This window comes from Salvelinus fontinalis, chromosome 2, assembly GCF_029448725.1.
Source record: "Salvelinus fontinalis isolate EN_2023a chromosome 2, ASM2944872v1, whole genome shotgun sequence".
Lineage (NCBI taxonomy): Eukaryota > Metazoa > Chordata > Actinopteri > Salmoniformes > Salmonidae > Salvelinus > Salvelinus fontinalis.
In genome coordinates, this window is record NC_074666.1 from 8,981,554 (window position 1) to 9,006,616 (window position 25,063).

At 42.5% G+C, this 25,063-nt stretch overlaps 1 protein-coding gene across 3 annotated transcripts in view; it reads left to right on the plus strand.

Moving 5' to 3' along the window:
- LOC129811381 (contactin-associated protein-like 4) overlaps positions 1 to 25,063 on the plus strand; it is a 201,452-nt gene that overhangs the window by 91,728 nt on the left and 84,661 nt on the right. For all 3 annotated transcript variants that reach the window (XM_055862656.1, XM_055862637.1, XM_055862647.1), the window contains exons 6-10: positions 7,083 to 7,264; positions 10,471 to 10,611; positions 12,308 to 12,608; positions 12,847 to 12,996; positions 16,371 to 16,542. In XM_055862656.1, coding sequence (XP_055718631.1) covers positions 7,083 to 7,264; positions 10,471 to 10,611; positions 12,308 to 12,608; positions 12,847 to 12,996; positions 16,371 to 16,542 — 946 coding nt within the window. The remainder of the gene's footprint in view (positions 1 to 7,082; positions 7,265 to 10,470; positions 10,612 to 12,307; positions 12,609 to 12,846; positions 12,997 to 16,370; positions 16,543 to 25,063) is intronic.

Genomic DNA, 25,063 nt, shown 5'->3' on the forward strand with positions numbered 1-25,063 from the left:
TAAGTGTTCATTCAGTATTGTTGTAATTGTCATTATTACAAATAAATAAATAAAATCGTCCGATTAATCGGTATCGACCTTTTTTGGGCGTCCAATAATCGGTATCGGTATTGGCGTTGAAAAAATCGTAATCGGTCGACCTCTAGTCAGGATTATCTCGATGGTGCAGCTGAAGAACCTTTTGAGGATCTGAGGACCAATGACAAATCTGACAAATCGCTGAGCTGTAGTCAATGAATAGCATTCTCACATAGGTGTTAATTTTTGTCCAGGTGGGAAAGGGAAGTGTGGAGTGCAATAGAGATTGCATCATCTGTGGATCTGTTTGGGCGGTATGCAAATTGGAGTGGGTCTAGGGTTTCTGGATAATGGTGTGGATGTGAGCCATGACCAGCTTTTCAAAGCACTTCATGGCTGCAGACGTGAGTGCTACGGGTCGGTATTAATTTAGGCAGGTTACCTTTGTGTTCTTGGGCACAGGGACTATGGTGGTCTGCTTGAAACATGTTGGATTTACAGACTCAGACAGGGAGAGGTTGAAAATGTCATTGAAGACACTTGCCAGTTGGTCAGTGCATTCTCGGAGTACACGTCCTGGTAATCAGTCTGGCCCTGCGGCCTTGTAACGGCAGCCATCCTCTCTGGCTCCATCTTACATCATTCAGGGCTCTACCAACCCAGATTATAATGTCTGATATACCACGGCTGTCAGCCAATCAGGGTTCGAACAAGACGTCTTATTATAATCAATATAACATGTGATCAGTTTTCCTCTGAAAGTAGTCATAATATTACAGTCATAATATTAGTCAGAACATTTCAACATGCTTCTCCTTCATCATTCTTAATGACTTTAAGTTTGTCAATGATTATATGTAGACCTATTGTAACGACTGTCGTCGGGAGAAGGAGAAGAGGACCAAAGTGCAGCGTGGTACGTATTCATAATACTTTTAATAAAGATGAACACTCAAACAAAACGACAAACGAACAGTTCTGCAAGGTGCAACAAAACACGAAACAGAAAATAACTACCCACAAACACCAGGTGGGAAAAGGCTACCTAAGTATGGTTCTCAATTAGAGACAACGATAGATTGGGAACCATACCAGGCTAAACACATAGAATGAAAAACATAGAATGAACATAGAATTCCCACCCCAACTCACGCCCTGACCAAACCAAAATAGAGACATAAAAAAGGAACTAAGGTTAGGATGTGACATCTATTAAATGTTTATGGTTCACTGAACTAAGCACAAGGTCTATTCCTTGCCATGTACTGCAGCTGGATAGCTGCTGTTTTCAGCTGTTTTTTGCAGAATTGATTGTAGGTTATGTATATGCAGTGTTTTAGAGCAAGTGTTTACGATCACAGCAATATGAGTATGACGTGTTGAAATAATTTAAACAGCCTGTATCTAGATAAGGTTATTTTTTTGCCATTGGTAATCTGATTTTAAGTTGCAGCAAACGACAGTAACATGTGCAATACAATAAAGTGATGCTGTTTTCAGGTTGTTCCCATGAGTGCTCCAGTTTATTCTCCATCAAATATAGTGAGATTATATGAGACAGATTGTTCAGAGACACAAGGCATTCACTACCTAACCTTAGGAAGAGCTATGGCTTTCATGGTTGTCCCTTTAAATAAGATCTCTGCATTTCCGCTGGTCAACAGCAGACATGTACATAAAATGTCAGTTTTCAGATGGCCATTTAGACAAATGAGTTTGTGTAGATAATATAGAATTGCTGTACATTACTGTGTGCCCATCTATTTTTCTATTTCCAAACTGTCTCCTTTAGCATCACTGTACCTAGGCAGTATTTCACCAGCATGGTTTATGTAACTGTTACATCTCAAATGGGCCTTGGTCAGAATTAGTACACTATATATACAGTATAGATCAAATCAAATTTTATTTGTCACATGCGTCGAATACAACTTGTGTAGACTTTACCGTGAAATGCTTGCTTACACAAAAGGAATAAAATAAAATGCCCAAGAATGGAGCAATATATAGGGAGTACCACATCAATGTGCAGAGGTACAGGGTATTTGTGGTAGATATGTACATGAAGGCAGGGTAAAGTGACCAGGCATCTGGATAGATTATAATAAGAGTAAAATAAAGAATGGAGTAGCAGCATCAAATGATGAGTGTAAAAGTGTCTGTGTGCATGTGTGTGTGTGCATGTATGCATGTGTGTGGGTTCTGTGTGAAAATGTCAATATAGTGTGAGTGAGTGTGTATATGGTGTACAGTGCATTCAGAAAGTATTCAGACCACTTCATTTTTTCCACATTTTGTTACGTTACAGCCTTTGTCACAAACTGAAATTAGGTGAGATCCTACACCTGTATTCTGTCCCTAATTTTGACCCTTGACCCTGGGGAATAGGGTGCCATTTGTAACGCATTAGGTATGGGCCAAACTGCCTCTGCCACGAAGAGAGCTCAGTTAATCAATACCAACAGATGGCTATTTATTTGTTTGTGAAGCTCGACCTCAAGACCTCTTAAACGTGTCTCATCCCATCTCTCTTCTCAACTAATCTGACATCATACAAATAACCTCTACATAATTGATGTGTTAAAGTGACACACATTCATCATTTGCAGAAGTCTCTCTCTCTTAATGATGTTGTAGCCTCTAGGTACGTCCCAAATTACTATTCCCTATATAGTTCACTACTTTCAACCAGGGCCCTTTAAAATTCTGATCAAAAGTAGTGCACTATGTAGGGATTAGGGTGCCATTTGGGATGCAGGTCTCTCCACTATAACCAGCTTCTCCGAAGAATGTCTAATACATATTTAATTACGGAGTGCATTTGCTTCACTCATTCCTTCTTCCCAAGCACCACAGTACTGCACTGCTTCTTTTCCAGACGTGGGTTCAAATACTATTTGAAGTACAGGTAGCTGTGTTTGATTGAGCTTGCCTGATTGAGCTTGCCTGGTACAATGGAACCAATAGTAAAGTCCCAAAACTTCAGAACCCTACCCATCTAGCACTCCAGGCAGGCTAAAGCAAATGCTTAAAGTATTTGAAATATTTCAAATAGTATTTGAACCCAGGTTTGTTATTTACTGCAAGACAAAAATGTTCTCCCAACATGTTATGAGGTTGCGGACTGTAAAGATGGACCTGCTAGAGTTCATACTATATCATGAATTATGTCCTGCTATCTTTTACAAGCTGTGTTTTTTTTAAATGATGCATCATGACTTATTGGTAGTCTTTCTTTAGCCAGTATGGTTGGTATAGTATACTGTACAAGACAGTCCCTGTAACGGATTTCCTCCTCCTCTTCATCCGAAGAGGGGGAGCAAGGATTCGACCAAAATGCAGCGTTGGAATAGGACATAATGAATTTATTTAACAAGACAAAAAACGAACTAACTTGAATAACTAACAAAATAACAAAATGGAGTAGACAGACCTGGACATGCGAACTTACATAAAACGAAGTACTCACGAACAGGAAAAATGACTACACAAAAGAACGAACTGACAAACAAACCGAAACAGTCCCGTATGGCACAACAAACACAGACACAGGAGACAACCACCCACAACAATCAATGTGAAAACACCTACCTTAATATGGCTCTCAATCAGAGGAAACGTGAAACACCAGACCTCTAATTGAGAACCATACCAGGCAAACCATTAACCCAACATAGAAAACACATAACATAGACTACCCACCCCAACTCACGCCCTGACCAACTAAACACATACCAAACAACAGAAAACAGGTCAGGAACGTGACAGTCCCCAACAAGAATAACATGACTGTGAAGTTCATGGGTTCTCAATGTGGCTGTGTGTCTCCCAAGTGGCACCCTATTTGCTATATTGTGCTCTACTTCAAAGGTAGTGTACTATCTTAGAGAATAGAGTGCCAGATATCCCGAGTCTCATGCCTGAAATACAGTTCAAAAGCTACTGTAGTTTAAAACATTGAAACACTGATCCTTCAAGACACCTGCCCTGTACAACCTTATGACGTCTGTCTTCTCAAAGGCAGCACACTCATATATCTTCATTTTCACTTTTTGGTATGGGCCATTAAGTCATGGATTGTGATAAAGGTTTTTTCACTAAGTCACTTACATGCTTACCACACCGCCCGCGTTGCGTGTGCAAGCGTTGCAAAATAAATGTACACATACTGTATATGCTATTCAATCATTTCGTTGAAACTGCTGATACCCGTCAACTGGCTTCTGCCTAGCCAGGTGCTAAAATAGAACGTGGTTTTATTTTACATGTTTGGCGCGCTGCAAGTCCCGCCTCTACCATCTCACATTTACATTTACATTTAAGTCATTTAGCAGACGCTCTTATCTCCTCATTGTTTTTTAGGAGCATATACCCACGTGGGTGATTGAAAGATGAACTAGGGCCACACTCCAGTCCATTTCATGGTGGTAATGCTCCTTATAGTTGGTTGCCAACTGCCATATAAAATCAGAAGAAGAAGAATGTACTAGGTTTCCCCTTTTTATCTGTGGATTAATTGTCAGAGTTGAGAACACAGGATTTTGAATGATTCAACATGTGTCAAAATTATACAAAGATCCAGCAACATAAAAAAAGGACCATATGCATTTCAGGTAAAACAACATCACAATGTTTATTTCCCAGGACAAATTAGCTAGCAATCGTGAACAAAAATGTAAACGCAACATGTAGTGTTGGTCCCATGTTTCAAAAGCTTATTTCTCAAAATGTTTGTGCACAAATCTGTTTACATCTCTGTTAGTGAGCATTTCTCCTTTACCAAGATAATCCATCCACCTGACAGGTGTGGCATTTCAAGAAGCTGATTAAACAGCATGATCATTACACAGGTGCACCTTGTGCTGAGGACAATAAATGGCCACTCTAAAATGTGCAGTTTTCTCACACAAGACAGTGTCGCAGATGTCTAAAGTTTTGAGGGAGGGTGCAATTGAAATCCTGACTGCAGGAATGTCCACCAGAGCTTTTGCCATATCATTTAATATTAATTTCTCTACCATAAACCGCCTCCAACATCGTTTTAGAGAATTTGGCAGTACGTCCAACCAGCCTCATAACTGCATATCACATGTAACCACAGCAATCCAGGACCTCCACATCCGTATTCTTCACCTGCAGGATCGTCTGAGACGAGCCATCCGGACAGCTAATGAAACAAGGAATATTTCTGTCTGTAATAAACCCCTTGTGGGAAAAAACTACTTCTGATTGGCTAGGCCTGGCTCCCCAGTGGGTGGGCCTATGCCCTCCAAGGCCCACCCATGGCTGCACCCCTGCTAAGTCATGTGAAACCCACAGATTAGGGCCTAATGAATGTATTTCAATTGACTGATTTCCTTATATGAACTGTAACTCATTGAAACTGTTTCATAGTGCGTTAATATTTTTGTTCAGTATATTTGGTTCACAGTTGGTTTGGGTATTTTAACTTACGTGTCATGAACGCGTCTGGTGGGGATAAACAAAATCAACACGCCGTTTTGTCAGCATTTTCGGTTGATTGCACAGATGAAGCCATGTTGATGATATATTGATTAGTTGACTGGCATCTCTCTTACTGATGTTTGTGTCTCTTGAATGATTTAGTATGTGGTGACCTAAACACTGGAAACCAGTGGTGGCGGTCTCACAGTAATGGTTGGAATGGAATTAATGGAATGGTATCAAACACATCAAAAAACATGGTTTCCATGTGTAATATACCATTCCATTCCAGTCATAACTACACTATCTATATATATATATACAAAAGTATGTGGACACCCCTTCAAATGAGTGGATTCAGATATTTCAGCCACACCATTTGCTGACAGATGTATACAATTCAGCACACAGCCATGCAATCTCCATAGACAATTACTGGCAGTAGAATGGCCTTACTGAAGAGTTCATGTCAGTTAGTCAAATATCTGCCCTGCTAGAGCTGCCCTGGTCAACTGTAAGTGCTGTTGTTGTGAAGTGGAAAAGTCTAGGAGCGACAACCGCTCAGCCGTGAAGTGGTAGGCCACACAAGCTCACAGAATGGGACCGCCGAGTGCTGAAGCGTGTGTCGATTGCAAAATTCACTGCCGAGTTCCAAACTGCCTCTGGAAGCAACTTCAGCACTATAACTGTTTGTCGGGAGCTTCATGAAATGGGTTTCCATGGCCGAGCAGCCCCACACAAGCCTAAGATCACCATGCGCAATGCCAAGCATCGGCTGGAGTGGTGTAAAGCTTGCTGCCATTGGACTCTGGAGCAGTGGAAATGCATTCTCTGAAGTGATGAATCACGCTTCACCATCTGGGGGACCTGACGGACGAATCTGGGTTTGGCGGATGCCAGGAGAACGCTACCTGCCCGAATGCATGGCACCATCTGTAAAGTTTGCTGGATGAGGAATAATGGTTCTGGCTGTTTTCCATGGTTTGGGCAAGGCCCCTTAGTTCCAGTGAAGGGAAATCTTAACGCCACAGCATACACTGACATTCTAGACGATTCTGTGCCTCCAACTTTGTGGCAACATTTTGAGTAAGGCCCTTTCCCGTTTCAGCATAGCAATCCCCTGTGTACAAAGCGAGGTCCATACAGAAATAGTTTGTCGAGATCGTTGTGGAAGAACTTGACTGGCGTGCACAGAGCCCTGACCTCAACCCCATCGAACACCTTTGGGATGAATTGGAACGCCGATTGCGAGCCAGGCCTAACCGCCCAACATCAGTGCCCAACCTCACTAATGCTCTCATGGCTGAATGGAAGAACTTCCCCGCAGCAATGTTCCAACATCTAGAGGAAAGCCTTCCCAGAAGAGGGGAGGGTGTTATCGCAGCAAACGGGGGACCAACTCCATTTTAATGCCCATGATTTTGGAACGAGATTTATTTTCATGTAGTCTATGAGCCATCCTCGCCTCAACAGTCTCCACTGCTTGAAACGTACAGTATTTCCTTATTCTAGCATTGCCTGTCCTAGAAAGGAAAACACTTCTATCAGACTATTACCAGAACACATTTTCCTCTGTGATTAATGTATGGTTTTCTTTCTGTGTCTCTGTTGTATTCCAGGTAAAAGTGTCTCTCCTGGTCCTGAGAGCCACGTGGTCGTGTCACTGGGTAGTCTTCTAGATGACCAGCACTGGCACCACGTAGCCATCGAGCGCTTTAGTGGCCACCTCAACTTCACTGTGGACAAAAGCTCTCAGCAAATCCAGGTTCCTGCAGAACTCAGTCCTTCCGAGATAAACGAGGTGTGTTGTCTGTGACCTGTGGTGTGTTGCCTGTGACCTGTTTCTCAAATAATTCCACACACACACACACACACACACACACACACACACACACACACACACACACACACACACACACACACACACACACACACACACACACACACACACACAACCATTCCTGCATGCTTGCTCTTTCAAATATCACCCTCCATTTGTCTCTAACCGATGCGTTCATAGATACTGTACAACTTAAACACATAGGAGACACACACTCAAAATAAATATAGCTTTGTAGCAGGGGTGTTGATTATGCCATTGAATTCTCTCCAAGAGGGATTCATTCAAGGCCGCTAATGATTAAGATTAACCCAACCTCCATACAATATTTCTAGACTGTTTTAATAAATGGCCTATAGAAATACTTCTCTATTGAAATTGAAACACAGTTGAGCTACTGGTCATAATCTACATGAGTCCTATTGAGACATTTATGTACATTGCCATTGTAGTCCCTACCTGAATACACAGATTGGGATAATTTCTTTAATCTACTCTTCTGCGCTCTGCTCTATGCTACTCTGCTCTATTCTGCTCTACTCTACTCTTCTACTCTGCTCGTCTACTCTACCCTGCTCTGCTCTTCTCCTCTACTCTTCTCTTCTACTTCTAGCATACCACCCTGCATACCACTGCTGGCTTGCTTCTGAAGCTAAGCAGGGTTGGTCCTGGTCAGTCCCTGGATGGGAGACCAGATGTTGCTGGAAGTGGTGTTGGAGGGCCAGTAGTCTTTCCTCTGGTCTAAAAAATATCCCAATGCCCCAGGGCAGTGATTGGGGCCACTGTCCTGTATAGAGTGCCGTCTTTCGGATGGGACGTTAAACGGGTGTCCTGACTCTCTGAGGTCATTAAAGATCCCATGGCACTTATCGTAAGAGTAGGGGTGTTAACCCCGGTGTCCTGGCTAAATTCCCAATCTGGCCCTCAAACCATCATGGTCACCTAATAATCCCCAGTTTACAATTGGCTCATTCATCCCCCTCCTCTCCCCTGTAACTATTCCCCAGGTCGTTGCTGCAAATGAGAACGTGTTCTCAGTCAATTTACCTGGTAAAATAACGAAAAAATAAATAAAATACTCAACTTTACTCAGCTCTTCTACGCTACTCTTTTCTTCTTCTCTACTCTACTCTGCTCTACTCTTTACCTCTACTCCACTCTGTCCTGATCTACTCTACTCTTCTACTCTGCTCTGCTCCGCTATTCTATTCTACTCTACTCTGCTTTTCTATTCTATTCTACTATACTCTACTCTGCTCTACTCTTCTACTCTACTCTGCTCTGCTCTACTCTTCTACTCTACTCTGCTCTTTTCTTCTAATCTACTCTGCTCTACCCTTCTGCTCTACTCTACTCTTCTGCTCTACTCTACCCTTCTGCTCTACTCTACTCTGCTCTGCTCTTTCCTTCTACTCTGCTCTACTCTGCTATTATCTTCAACTCTACTCTGCTCTACTCTACTCTGCTCTGCTCTTTCCTTCTACTCTGCTCTACTCTGCTATTGTCTTCAACTCTACTCTGCTCTACTCTGCTCTTCTAGTCTGCTCTTCTATTCTGATCTACTCTACTCTGCTCTACTCTACTCTGCTCTACTTCGCTCTTCTACTCTGCTCTACTCTACTCTGCTTTTCTCTTCTGGTCTACTCTGCTCTTCTCCTCTACTCTTCTCTTCTACTCAACTTGCTCAACTCTTCTACTCAGCTCTTTTACGCTGCTCTTTTCTTCTTCTCTACTCTGCTCTACTCTTTTCCTCTACTCTACTCTGTCCTGATCTACTCTACTCTACTCTTCTACTTTGCTCTGCTCCGCTCTTCTATTCTACTCTACTCTGCTCTACTCTTCTACTCTGCTCTACTCTGCTATTTTCTTCAACTCTACTCTGCTCTACTCTGCTCTTCTATTCTTATCTTCTATTCTGCTCTACTCTGCTCTGCTCTACTCTGCTCTGCTCTGCTTCACTCTTCTACTCTGCTCTACTCTGCTTTTCTCTTCTGCTCTACTCTGCTCTTCTCCTCTACTCTTCTCTTCTACTAAATTTTGCTCTACTCTTCTACTCTGCTCTCTTCTCTACTCTACTCTGCTCTACTCTTTTCCTCTACCGTACTCTGTCCTACTCTACTCTACTCTATTCTACTCTACTCTTCTACTCTGCTCTGGTCTGCCCTTCTATTCTGCCATTCTATTCTGCTCTACTCTTCTACTCTATTCTACTCTTCTACTCTGCTCTACTCTGTTATTTTCTTCTACTCTACTCTGCTATTTTCTTCTTCTGTACTCTGCTCTGCTCTTCTACTCTACTCTGCTCTTTTCTTCTTCTCTGCTCTACTCTACTCTTCTCTTCTGTTCTACTCTGCTCTGCTCTGCTCTTTTCTTCTACTTTGATATTTCTTCAACTCTATTCTGGTCTTTTATTGTGCTCTAATCTACTCTGCTCTTCTCCTCTGCTCTGCTCTTCTCTTCTGCTCTACTCTGCTCCTTTCTTCTACTCTACCCTGCTCTACTCTGCTCTTCTCCTCTACTCTTCCTCTCAATTTTGCTCAACTCTTCTACTCTGCTCTACTACTCTACTCTGCTCTTTTCTTCTACTCTACCCTACCCTACACTGCTCTTTCACTCTACTCTGCGATTCTCTTCTTCTCTTCTACTCCCTCTACTATTCTACTCTACTCTACTCTTCTACACTGCTCTACTCTACTCTTCTACTCTGCTCTACTCTACTTTGCTCTGCTCTACTCTGCTCTTCTCTTCTACTCTGCACTTTCTTCTACACTACTCTGCTCAACTCTGCTAATTTCTTCTACTCTACTCTGCTCTACTCTGCTCTTTTCCTCTACTCTACTCTGCTCTTCTCTACTCCACTCTGTCCTGCTCTACCTTACTCTGCTCTACTCTGCTCTATTCTTCTACTCTACTCTGCTTTTCTTTGCTTTTCTCTACTGTACTCTCCTCTTCTCGTCTACTCAACTCTGCTCTGTCCTACTCTACTCTACTTTACTTTACCTTTTTAATCCTTCCAAAACATATGCCATCAATGAACGATTTGTAATCTCATTTGGTCTATCACCACTTGTTGAAGGTGTTACTATATCAAATTCCCATATCATGATAATATACTGTAGGTAAGAACATGTTGGAATATTAACTTTGGCTTGATGTTCTTTCACAAGATTAGCTATGGTGGCATCCAGTGCCATGGAAGTCAGAGGGTTATGTCCAGGAGGAACTTCCATGGGTGCCTTGAGAACCTGCTCTGGAACGATGTGAACGTGATAGATCTGGCCAAACAGCAACAGCAGGTCTCCATCACGGTACGTTTGCAAAGGGGAGGGAACACATCACCTCTACATCACTCTCCAACCAAGGTGCATGAATTAAGTAGCAAACTGAATTTGAAAGAAAATTGAACAACTCTTGGAGGTTGATAAAAAATTGTAGAAAACCAACTTGTTTCGGCCCTTAGCCATCCTCCGGGTTTGCTACCTCAGCCTGTTGAACTGTAGGTGGTTGGTGATGGGTTTATTATTTCTATGTTTAATTTATTTAACCTTTATTTAACAAAGCTTACCTGGAATTATCTTGGATTTATCTGCTGACCTGGAATTATGTGGGATTTATCTGCTGACCTGGAATTATCTGGGATTTATCTGCTTACCTGGAATTATCTGGGATTTATCTGCTTACCTGGAATTATCTGGGATTTATCTGCTTACCTGGAATCAAATAGTATTTGTTTTCTTTCAAATACATTCGCTGAGCTTGATTGAGCAAAATTGAACAGGTGGAATAGTCGCAAAAGTATTTAAAAGGAAACAGAGATATTACAAATCCCATAGTGCACCTTGTGTGTCTGTGTGAACTGCTGGAAAATCAGACCTCCCTGCATCTAGCTGCTCCTCTATATAACAGAATCCCCTCAATACAAATGGGTTATTTTCATGTTGATTGGTCCATTAATGAGGGGAGTACATTGAACAGAGAGTCTGAATCCCTCTAGATGGTTTTTAGCTCTCTCCTAAACACATTTTACCGTCTTGTAAATTAATACCTTAACTGCTCCAACATGAAGTAGCGAATGGAGGAATAAGCAGAAATAATTCATTCGGGAAAACTGAAAGGAATAAACACCCACACATCTAACACAGAGAATACCAGTAGCCAGAGATGAGATATGACCACTTGTTTAAATGTAATAAATATGCTAGGGAAATGAAAGTGAAGTCAGTCTCTGGAGTATACTTTGAGGACATATTTATTTCTTATTTTTCAGTGGTTAAAGTTTCTGCTCACTACCATAGCATACTGAAAACACTCTGTTGCAGTATATCACTTTCACTGCTGCTGCAAACAGCTTGGAGACATGATCTACTGTTTCCCTGTTGTAGTTACTGTACAACAATGTCATACTATTATAAAGATACTGCTCTGATATCACTTTGAGCTAGACAGTACTGTAATACACCATTTTCGCTCAGCAGCAGACCATGAAACCATCATTACTGTACAACCACCATCCAACAACAATGGTCAACACATTAGATGGCTAGACCCTACTCCCAGACAGACACACAGTATGATTTCAGTCATAACTTCAGAAAGTTGCATTTGACTAGCCTGATTAAGATGGTCCATGTTATTACTAGCTTAAACCAGACTGAATGCTGGGCTCACCATTGTTTCACTGAAGCAAAACAATGGTTGAGTGCTGAATTCAGTCTGGTTTAACCTGGCTAGCATGACAGCAATCGTCTTTGTTTGCTTTGCTAATGCCCTGAGATCATATACCTCAGATCCCTATAAGGTTGAGGACTCTCATTATGATATGTATTATGAATGTCCTCCTGCTGGACATTTTGCTGATTAGATGGATCTCTTCTAATGCCATTCGCAATAGACTCAGGTAAGATGTCCCTTAGCTTGATTTCACCTTCTTGCTGAGGACTAGTTAATATTTAGTTGTTTTCCATTCCATTATATATATATATACATACACACCCTTTTTTTTAGGGCAATGTGACCTTTACATGTGCTGAACCAGTCTCTGTCCCCGTGACGTTCGCCGGCGCGCAGAGTTTCCTCCAGTTGCCAGGGGCAGCGCAGCAGCAGAGAGACGGCGGCAGGGTTGCCGTGGCGGCGGTTGGCGTGGCGATCAGCCTGCAGTTCCGGACCTGGAACAGAGCGGGCCTTCTGTTAACCTTTGACCTCCAGCAGCAGGCGGGGAGCCTGTGGCTCTACCTGAGTGAGGCCAGAGTCAGGCTGCAGATACACAAGGCTGGAAGATACACAATCCTAGTGGACGTCACTGCAGGTCAGATCAACAGTAACATACTTTGTTGTGTTGTGTTGTGTTGTTATGTTGTTGTGTTGTGAAGTTTTGATCTCTGAGAATAACACAATCTCATTACCCTAAATAGCTAATCACTGGAAAAACAAAAACATCCTTATTGCACCCTAAGACTGTTACGCAAAATATTGAGTTGAGTTGATCAGGATAATGTCCTATATTATAGGTAGCTAATAAACTCTTGTTTCCTTTATGTCCATAGGATTTGGTTTGAACGATGGCCAGTGGCATTCAGTAGACCTAACTGCAAGGAGAGGTCATCTGACCATCACTGTGGATAAAGAGGAAGACTCCGCGGCTCATGCCAGCCCATCTTTCCCCGTGGTATCAGGAAACAACCTCTTCTTTGGAGGTGAGAGAAAGCAACATGCATCATACACTGAGTGTACAAAACATTAGGAACACCTTCCTAATATTGAGTTGCACCCTCTTTTGCCCTCAGAACAGCCTCAATTTGTCTGGCCATGGACTACAAGGTGTCAAGCGTTCCACAGGGATGCTGGCCCATGTTGACTCCAATGCCTCCCACAGTTGTGTCAAGTTATCTTTTGCTTCTACACCTGCATTGCTTGCTGTTTGGGGTTTTAGGCTGGGTTTCTGTACAGCACTTCGAGATATTAGCTGATGTACGAAGGGCTATATAAAATAAACTTGATTGATTTTGAGTGGTGGACCATTCTTGATGCACAAAGGAAACTGTTGAGTGTGAAAAACCCAGCAGCGTTACAGTTCTTGACGCACTCAAACCGGTGTGCCTGGCACCTACTACCATACCCCGTTCAAAGGCACTTAAATATTTTGTCTTGACCATTCACCCTGTGAACGGCACACATACACAATCCATGTCTCAATTGTCTGTCTCAAGGCTTACAATCCTTCTTTAACCTGTCTCCTCCCCTTCATCTACACTGATTGAAGTGGATTTAACAGGTGACATCAATAAGTGATCATATCTTTCACCTGGATTCACCTGGTCAGTCTATGTCATGGAAAGAGCAGGTGTTCCTAATGTTTTGTGCACTTAGTGTACATTGGACCCCAGGTTTTTTTTCTGACTGTGTCACATGACCAGGAAAACTCTTCACCCTAATCATAAATACTACTTGGCTTTCCAGAGACTAATCCTAATTGCAGTTAGATAGGCAAGGGTAACTGTTGGTGCATATGTGTATCAAGATTTGTATTGGACCAGTAGCGTTTGATCTCAGGGCTTAGTGCAGAGAAGCATAGAGCTTCTTAACCAGACTACAGGAACTCTCCTCCTCCTCCTCCACTTTAGCTTCCCTCAGAGCATTGTTTCTCTGTTTGTTTGGTTTGTCTCTCTGTCCCCCTCACCCTTCTTCCCCTCAGCAAAATATTTTTGGAAGGCTTGTCATGTCATTTAATTACCTTTAGCAGAGAGCCAGGCAGCACCAGCTCTGTGTCCACAGCCCACACACACTGGACATCAAGCAGAATAACAGTTACGCTTAGAACATCTCCTGTGTTCAACACTTGGCCTTCACTCTGGAATATACAAGCTATACTCTGAATATACAATGCATTCGGGACTGTATATTGATTTGGAGATCGATACTACAGCGATCTCCAGCGATCTCCAAATCCACATGTGTAGAATCATCGACAGGTCAGTACAAAACACCATTCCCTGATAGGATTGTTACTAGGGTTGCACACCATTCCCTGATAGGATTGTTACTAGGGTTGCACAACATTCCCTGATAGGATTGTTACTAGGGTTGCACACCATTCCCTGATAGGATTGTTACTAGGGTTGCACAACATTCCCTGATAGGATTGTTACTAGGGTTGCACAACATTCCCTGATAGGATTGTTAATAGGGTTGCACAACATTCCCTGATAGGATTGTTACTAGGGTTGCACAACATTCCCTGATAGGATTGTTACTAGGGTTGCACACCATTCCCTGATAGGATTGTTAATAGGGTTGCACAACATTCCCTGATAGGATTGTTACTAGGGTTGCACAACATTCCCTGATAGGATTGTTACTAGGGTTGCACAACATTCCCTGATAGGATTGTTACTAGGGTTGCACAACATTCACAGAATTCCCATGTTTCCAGAAATCCTGGTTGAAGGATTCTCCGATTTCCTGTTTATTCCCTCCTGATTCCAGGAATCTTTTAACAGGAATTTCTGGATATCTCAGTTCACACACAAACCTATCCAGATATAACTGGTACAAGGGCAACCTGGGTGTGTGGACTATTGGATGAACTAATGGTATTATGAAAGCTCCTGATTTAACTTAATTTTGAGTCATTTTTAGGAGATGCTCTTATCCAGAGTGACTTACAGGAGGAATTAGGGTTAAGTGCCTTGCTCAGAGATTCGAACCAGCAACTTTTCGGTTACTGGACCTACCTCTTGCTGGACCCCCGATCACTACCAGTTATGATACAGCCTGGGATCGAACCAGGGTCTGCAGTGACGCATCTAGCACTGAGATGCAATGCCTTAGACCGCTGTGCCACTCGGGAGCTTATATTTGTACATTCAGAGGGTAAATGGGCAAGACAAAAGATTTAAATGCCTTTGAACGGTAGTAGGTGTCAGTCGCACCGGTTTCTGTCAAGAACTGCAACGCTGCTGGGTTTTTCACACTCAACAGTTTCCCGTGTGTATCAAGAATGGTCCACCAAAGACATCCAGCCAACTTGACACAACTATGGGAGGCATTGGAGACAACATGGGGAAGCATCCCTGTGGAACGCTTTCGACACCTTGTAGAGTCCGTTCCCAGACGAATTGAGCCTGTTCTGAGGGGAAAAGGGGGGAGGTACAACTCAATATTAGGAAAGTGCTCCTAATGTTTGATATTTTGTATACTCAGTGTATATACTGTACAAGCTATACTCTGAATATACAAGCTATACTCTGAATATACAAGCTGTCCTTTGAATATAAAAACTGTCCTCTCAATATTCAAGCTGTGCTCTGAATATTCCTCTTATATTGTATACTCTGAATATACAAGCTGTCCTCTGAATATACAAGCTGTCCTCTGAATATTCAAGCTGTGCTCTGAATATTCCTCTTATATTGTATACTCTGAATATACAAGCTGTCCTCTGAATATACAAGCTGTCCTCTGAATATACAAGCTGTCCCCTGAATATACAAGCTGTCCTCTGAATATACAAGCTATACTCTGAATATACAAGCTATACTCTGAATATACAAGCTGTCCTTTGAATATAAAAACTGTCCTCTGAATATTCAAGCTGTGCTCTGAATATTCCTCTTATATTGTATACTCTGAATATATAAGCTGTCCTCTGAATATACAAGCTGTCCTCTGAATATTCAAGCTGTGCTCTGAATATTCCTCTTATATTGTATACTCTGAATATACAAGCTGTCCTCTGAATATACAAGCTGTCCTCTGAATATACAAGCTGTCCTCTGAATATACCTCTTATATTGTATACTCTGAATATACAAGCTGTCCTCTGAATATACAAGCTGTCCTCTGAATATACAAGCTGTCCTCTGAATATACAAGCTGTCCTCTGAATATACAAGCTGTCCTCTGAATATACAAGCTGTGCTCTTCTTCGCTACTGTATGAGATACAACATATCTTTGTAATCCTTTATCATGGGCCAATGGCTTTGGCCTGTTTTTATTGACCACCTGTCTTTTGTAAGGCCTACTTGTAAATGGCCGTTGATTTATGGCTGTCGTTTGGTCTAATACAGGTTGCCCGGACAGTGAGAATAACCAGGAGTGCAGAAACCCCTTCAACGTGTTCCAAGGCTGTATGAGACACATCCATGTGGATAACAATGCTGTGGATCTGATCAAGGTACAACAGATGCTGATAGGAAACTACAGCGATCTCCAAATCGACATGTGTGGAATCATCGACAGGTCAGTACAAAACACCATTCCCTGATAGGATTGTTACTAGGGTTGCACAACATTCCCTGATAGGATTGTTACGAGGGTTGCACAACATTCCCTGATAGGATTGTTACTAGGGTTGCACAACATTCCCTGATAGGATTGTTACTAGGGGTGCACAACATTCCCAAAATTCCCATGTTTTCCAGAAATCATGGTTGAAGGATTCTCCGATTTCCTGTTTATTCCCTCCTGATTCTAGGAATCTTGTAACAGGAATTTCTGGATAACCGAGTGTCAGTGTCAAAATGTTGCTAATGCTATATCTTCCTCAGTTCACACACAAACCTATCCAGATATAACTGGTACAAGGGCAACCTGGGTGTGTGGACTATTGGATGAACTAATGGTATTATGAAAGCTCCTGATTTAACTTAATTTTGAGTCATTTTTAGGAGACGCTCTTATCCAGAGTGACTTACAGGAGGAATTAGGGTTAAGTGCCTTGCTCAGAGATTCGAACCAGCAACTTTTCGGTGACTGGACCTACCTCTTGATCGCTAGGCTACCTGCTGCCTGTGTGACTTCAGTGTTGAGTTTGGTACATTTTACATTGAAGTCCTTTAGCAGACTTTCTTAACCAGAGCAACATACAGAGCAGGCGTAATTAGGGTTACGTGTCTTGCTCAAGGCCATATCAGCAGATTTGTTTCACCTATGCTGCTCAGGCATATGAACCAGCAACCTTTCAGTTACTGGCCCAATGCTCTTATCCACTGGGTTACCTGGTAGATACTATATTTGCAAGATCTAGTTCTGTGTTGAGGCTGACTTTGTCATCTGTTTCACTGAGCCTTATGTGAGGACTTTGTTCTTAAAGAAACTGATTACCCGATAGGTTTGGTTTTGCTACACAGAGAAGTCTATGTGCATTGTTTGCTTGTCACTCGAACGCTTATCTCTGAAATCTCTTTAGATCTTCCCCGACACTTTTCTTGATTGTTTTCACATCTACCTTTTATATGAAGTGAAAACTCTTCTGAGGTAAGATGTGCTATTTTGACAATACAACAGTGTGAAGTGAAAGGGGGAGATTACACCACCCTGTGGAGTCCCAGAGATGAGGAATCAGCAGCAGAAAGATTGGTCCTATATGAAATGTAGACGTATTGTTCAGTGGAGGCCGTGGTTTGGAAATAACCAATATGATGTTCCCTGCAGAGTCTGATTTGTTACAATTCTATTATTGCTGCTGCATTGCTGCTGCTGCCCTGTCAACTCTATGCTGTAGTTTTTAGTTTAGAGGGCATGGTTTGTTTTTCTAATGCCACTCTCTTCTCTCGTTTCTCCTTGATTTTAAATGGCTCACTGTTTGGTCTCCCATCGCCTTCCTCTTATATTGTCATCTTTGTTACAGCCATTATCATCAAAGTCATCATCACTTTCATCCTCCATTTTCATTCTTTTCATCACCACTGTCATCACCATCTATCAGTATTGTTATTGGTTGCATCCCAAATGGCACCCTTTTCCCTATATTCTGTAGTGCACTACTTTTGACCACGGGCCCTGGCCCGGGCACTATATAGGGAATGTGGTGCCATTTGGGATGGAGACATTGTAATCTTCATCTTCGCCATACTTCTTGCCGGCCATCTTTTTCAGATTGTATCTGATATGTGAGAGGCAGCGAGTCAAAGCCACTCATGAGGAGCGGAGCTAATGTTTTACTGTCGGCTTTCTCCACGCTCAAATAGGAACACGATTATTGTGACAATTATCAACTCTCCTTGTGGCCACACGCGCACACGCACATACAAATTCACGCAGTCTCAGCAAACAGTTTGTCTGTACTGGTTGTAGCTCGTTGTCAGAGAGACACATTTCTCCTGCTTCACTGGTTTTAATTGAATATCTGGACCTGATCCTATTATTTAATTTGGATCTGCTTCTGTCTCTGATGGTCTGGAGAATTTATGGCTCACTTGAAGCAGATCCTTTGAACTTTGAGATTCCCTTTTTAAATGAGTTTAGCTGTATAGTTGATTGGCGTATTCAGATTGTGTTGTGTTGGATGGAATGCGCTGCCTGCACTGCAAACAAGCCATATCACTGTTCCGCTAGCCACCAACCCTTGGTGGTGATGCAAAAATTAATTATACATCTACATTTGAGTCATTTAGCAGACGTTCTTATCCAGAGAGATTTACAGTAGTGAGTGCATACATTTTCATTCGTACTGGTCCTCCATGGCAATCGAATCCATGCTCTACCAACTCATCCACATGGGACCAGAATGGGACCAAAATACAATTCAAAGAGGACAATACACTGTGTATTTTCATGTACCACTCCAAGTGAAAACCTGATATAGTGGTGTGAGTGCTACAGGATTCCTTATTGGCTTAGTTACATGCCACAGGTAGCCATAGAGGGGCAGCAGGTAGCCTGGTGGTTAGAGTGTTGGGCCAGTAACCGAAAGGTTGCTTGATCAAATCCAAAAATCTGTCGTTCTGCCCCTGAACAAGGCCGTTAACCCACTGTTCCTAGGTCGTCATTGTAAATAAGGATTTGTTAGTTAAAGGTAAAAAGAAGAGGATTTGGGGTTATTCATTTTCAGTTTTTAACTGGACAGAATCGCATAGCTAAAACATTCACAGCCAGCGGAAATGAAGTTTTGATATTGTGACTCCATTTCAGACGTTATTGTGGTCTAAAGATAGGGGGTGTGTGTGTCCAGCTTTCTTCTCATTTCAGTGGAACTTATTACATCTGCAGGCGTGTGTGTGTGTGTGCGTCCGCGCGTTCATGTGTGTGTGGGCGCGTGTGTGTGCGCGCGAGTGTGCATGTGTGTCAGTTGTAGAGAAACTGACAGACAGACAGACAGAGGCTAACAGACAGGAAGAAAAAAATAAAGAGATACAAAAAAGCCAGTAGAGAAAGACTGAGAGACAGACAGGGGGAGAGAGAGAGAGACAGACAGATGGACAGAGACAGACAGACAGACAGAGAGGTAGCGAAACAACAGACAGACTGATTGACAGCCCATTGGGGATAAAATGGTTGAGTCAACCAACCCCCAAAAAATCTATGTGATGGATTTGCAAGAAGTCATCAAAGTAAGGGCATTTCGTCTTTTTTTTCACCCAACTTGTATTCATGTTAGTTGACAACTCAACCAAATATAAATCGAAATTATATGTTGAACTGACGTCTGTCTGTGCGCAATGGGAGACAGGTAGAGAAAGATAGACAGACTGACAGAGGGGAACAGAGAAAGAGACAGAGACAGACACCATCTTTACTGCCACGGTCAATATTGTTGTGTGAACATACTGTACCCTACATGCTTAAGATGATATAAATCAAACTAACTGTCACAGACCTTTCAAAAATGTCAGCTTGGCATAGGTAGAAACCTGATCGATTAAATATACATTATGGCAAACACATTTTTAATCAACTTTGTGATGTTTTTCAGTTTACACTCTGTACATTGAAGGCACTCTAGTGAGTAATTGTTTCAGCAGTTGCATGTATTGTACATAATATCATAAACATTATGTCCAGATATATCTAGTGACTCCCACACCATTTTAATACTGTATAATAAACATGAGTCAAGTTGTTTGAATCAAACACCGTGGCCTAGTTTCCTAGACACAGATTACGCCTCGTCTCAGTCAAAAAATCTATTTTAATTCTTAAAAGTCTAAGCATTGAATAACACATTCATAAATGGAAAAAATGTAATAAAAATAAATAAACTTTTGAAGTGTTTGACATATTTAACCCGCGTTTTGGGAGTTAAATAAACCAGTACTTGTTACCTTCAGACAAGTCCCACGAGCAAAACGGAGAAAAAAGGAGAACATCGTCGTGTTCGTGAGAGTCTCCCCTTTTTATTGAATGGTAGTTTATAGGTGAAACCGTTTGGAAGTTACAGACGTTTTCATGCGAAGACCGATTTTTGGGAAGTCTCACGGTCTGACAAACACTGCTGGACTGTAGCTCTGTCAAATACCTCTAGTATAAACTGACTGATTTTGATAGGGATTTCCAGTGTGTCAGTCAACTCTATGGGTTTTTAATGGACATTTTCAGCGTGTTTATCAGTCCAGGGGAAAGCTTCATCTCGGTCCAGAAACCTGGCCCCAAGATGTGGTTGACCGAATACAGAGGAAAATGGTGTTTGACAAGCCTGTTGACTAGGTAATATTCTAATCAACCACATCTTGGGGTTCTATTCAACCCCCCCGCTGTTACGTTACTTCTTCCACACTCTGTGTATATGAATACCTGTGTGTGTGGTGCTGTTGCTCTGCTGCTATCAGGGGATGAAGAAAGTGAAAAGTAAAAACTCTCTCCCTTGGCGAGGTGTGTGTGTGTGTGTGCGTGTGTGCGTGTGTGTGTGTGTGTGTGTGTGTGTGTGTGTGTGTGTGTGTGTGTGTGTGTGTGTGTGTGTGTGTGTGTGTGTGTGTGTGTGTGTGTGTGTGTGTGTGTGTGTGTGTGTGTGTGTGTGTGTGTGTGTGAGCTAGGGACAGGGGGAGAGAGAGAGTTAATTTGTGAGGCTTGTGTGTGTGTGTCTGCCTGCTCGCGCCTGCCTTTGTGCGTTCGTGGAAGCTGGAGGGAAAGCACTGCTTTTAGCTCCCTTTGGCCCTATGCTCTGTGTGGAACCTCAGCATCAGGCAGGAGGGGTGTTGAAAGTGATCCTGTGATAAATAAACGGGGCATAAACAGTGCATTTTGTATAAATGAAATGACAATGCCAGTGCACATCAGGCAGGCTACCTGCACACTCCATTACCTCAAAACACGTGTTTGTGTGTTTGTGCACGACAAAGGGAGTAAGGCAGTAGCACAAAGCTGGTAGCTTAGCCCTATGAGTGGAGTGGGGAATTGAATCATTTATAATGCAGTGATTTTAGTCCTCTCTCTCTCTCTCTGTTAGCTACCTACCGGAATTCATCGAGAGGCCAAGTAGCTCAGGAACAGAGAAAATAACCAGGTCGATCAGGTGCATAGCCACCTCACCTTAGACAATAAGAAACAGAGATATGATTATGCCGCTCTTATACAATGCAAACAGAATGATTATCTTTAGATCGTAATCAACATTAGGATTACCATTTTGCTCCATTTGAATCATTTAAGAATTCCACCCCATAATTGTCACACTTAACTATATTTACAATGTAGTGACAACGACTTCCATTCTAATGTGTAGTTTTACCACTCTTACTGATGTCCAGCTAATTACGTATAATCCACCATAGCATTCGCTCTTACTGCCATTCATGTCCAGTAATTCACCTCCTGCATTTAAGCTCCTGGCTATGCTGTGCTGCAACAATACTTTGTTTTCCCCTTGGCTCTGCAGCAGACCCATAGACATGTACTGTAGGCTACGGCATTGTATATCTATGGCTGCAGCAGTGAGTTTTGTAAGACATTTGCTGTATCCTATCCAAACCTGGGTTTAAATAGTTTTGTTATTTTCTTTCACCTGGCACGCTTCATAAAGGGCAGCTATAGTATTTGAAAGTTAGCGAATAGGATTTGAACCCAGATCTGGCTGTATTTTGCTGCAGTGAGGAGTGTTGGACCAGTGAGTTTAGACTCTGTCAGCCTGCAGTGATCCCCCCACACACACACACCCCCCACCACCAGGATGCACCAGTATCTCTTTCTGAGGTTGTGTTGATGACATGGGGTCCGTCTCTCATAATGTGACGTTGGGCCACCTTTGGTCTCCAGGCTTAGGGGAGAGGACCTGAAGACCTGTCTCACCTGTCTCCTGCAGGGCCCCTGTCAGGCTCAGCCAACCCTTGAAAACACTACAGTTCAGACAACACCAGCGAATGGCAACTAAGAAAACAACACTGTAACCTTCACCATTGTTTCTCCGGGCCTGCTCTGCCTGTCTCTCAGCCGGTGACTTTCCTGCGTTGTGACACGGCTATATTTATCACCCCTCTGTAATTGGGATCACGATGCACGTGGCTTAGCCTGCCGAGGGTTGGGTGGGAGGCGGCATCAGGGCCCAGAGAGAGAGGGGGGTTATGGGTAGCTGAGGGTACCTAGCTGCCCCAGCCTCCTGTCACCCTATCTGTGAGCTGTGGCATACAGCCATGGAGCAGGTGCTCTCAAGCAGGTGCTCTCTCAATCTCAATTTAAAAGGGGCTTTATTGGCAAAAAAAGGTGTATGAAAAAATTAAATGAACATTCAGAAATTAACAGTAAACATTATGTTCAAAATAATACAGTTGAAGTCTGAAGTTTACATACACCTTAGTCAAATACATTTAAACTTAGTTTTTCACAATTCCTGGCATTTAATCCTAGTAAAAATTCCCTGTTTTAGGTCAGTTAGGATCACCACTTTATTTAAAAAATATGAAATGTCAGAATAATAGTAGAGAATAATTTATTTCAGCTTTTATTTCTTTCATCACATTCCCAGTGGGTCAGAAGTTTTTGCGTCTCTCTCTCTCTCTCTCTCTCACACACACACACACACACACACACACACACACACACACACACACACACACACACACACACACACACACACACACACACACACACACACACACACACACACACACACACACATACACACACACACACTTCAGACAGTACCGAGAGAAAAAAAAGTTGACTCTCTGTCCCATCATGCTGTTCAGGGGAATGAGGTTATTTACTTTGTAGCTCTTTGATGCCCTTTTTAGGACATTCTAGCTAGCTTTTCTCAGTAATAGTTTTTACCGGGGGGTTCAGTGACTTGGCTGTGAACTGTAATGAGTTGGAGTCATGTTGAGTAGAATTGGACGGAAACACTGTGATGATATACAGTGTGGCGATATACAGTTCGGTGATATACAGTGTGGTGATACACAGTGTGGTGATATACAGTGTGGTGATATAAAGTGCGGTGATATACAGTGCGGTGATATACAGTGCTGCGATATACAGTGTGGCGATATACAGCGTGGCGATATACAGTTCGGTGATATCCAGTGTGGCGATATACGGTGTGGCGATATACAGTGTGGCGATATACAGTTCGGTGATATACAGTGTGGTGATATACAGTGTGGCGATATACAGTGTGGCGATATACAGTGTGGCGATATACAGTTCGGTGATATACAGTTCGGTGATATACAGTTCGGTGATATACAGTGTGACGATATACAGTGTGGCGATGTACAGTGTGGCGATATACAGTGTGGCGATATACAGTATGGTGATATACAGTGTGGTTATATACAGTGCAGTGATATACAGTTCGGTGATATACAGTGTGGCGATATACAGTGTGGCGATATACAGTTCGGCGATATACAGTTCGGCGATATACAGTTCGGTGATATACAGTTCGGTGATATACAGTTCGGTGATATACAGTGTGGCGATATACAGTGTGGCGATATACAGTGTGGCGATATACAGTGTGGCGATATACAGTTCGGTGATATACAGTGTGGCGATATACAGTTCGACGATATACAGTGTGGCGATATACAGTGCGGCGATACACAGTGCGGCGATATACAGTGTGGCGATATACAGTGTGGCGATATACAGTGTGGCGATATACAGTGTGGCGATATACAGTTCGGTGATATACAGTGTGGCGATATACAGTTCGACGATATACAGTGTGGCGATATACAGTGCGGCGATACACAGTGCGGCGATATACAGTGTGGCGATATACAGTGTGGCGATATACCGTGTGGCGATATACAGTGTGGCGATATACAGTGTGGCGATATACCGTGTGGCGATATACCGTGTGGCGATATACAGTGTGGCGATATACAGTGTGGCGATATACAGTGTGGCGATATACAGTGTGGCGATATACAGTGTGGTTATATACAGTGCGGTGATATACAGTTCGGTGATATACAGTGTGGCGATATACAGTGTGGCGATATACAGTTCGGCGATATACAGTGTGGCGATATACAGTTCGGTGATATACAGTTCGGTGATATACAGTTCGGTGATATACAGTTCGGCGATATATACAGTGTGGCGATATATACAGTGTGGCGATATACAGTGTGGCGATATATAGTGTGGCGATATACAGTGTGGTGATATACAGTGTGGTGATATACAGTGTGGCGATATACAGTGTGGCGATTTACAGTTCGGTGATATACAGTGTGGCGATATACAGTGTGGCGATATACAGTGTGGCGATATACATTGTGGTGATATACAGTTCGGTGATATACAGTGTGGCGATATACAGTGTGGCGATATACAGTGTGGCGATATACAGTTCGGTGATATACAGTTCGGTGATATACAGTGTGGCGATATACAGTGTGGCGATATACAGTGTGGTGATATACATTGTGGTGATATACAGTTCGGTGATATACAGTGTGGCGATATACAGTGTGGCGATTTACAGTTCGGTGATATACAGTGTGGCGATATACAGTGTGGCGATATACAGTGTGGCGATATACATTGTGGTGATATACAGTTCGGTGATATACAGTGTGGCGATATACAGTGTGGCGAT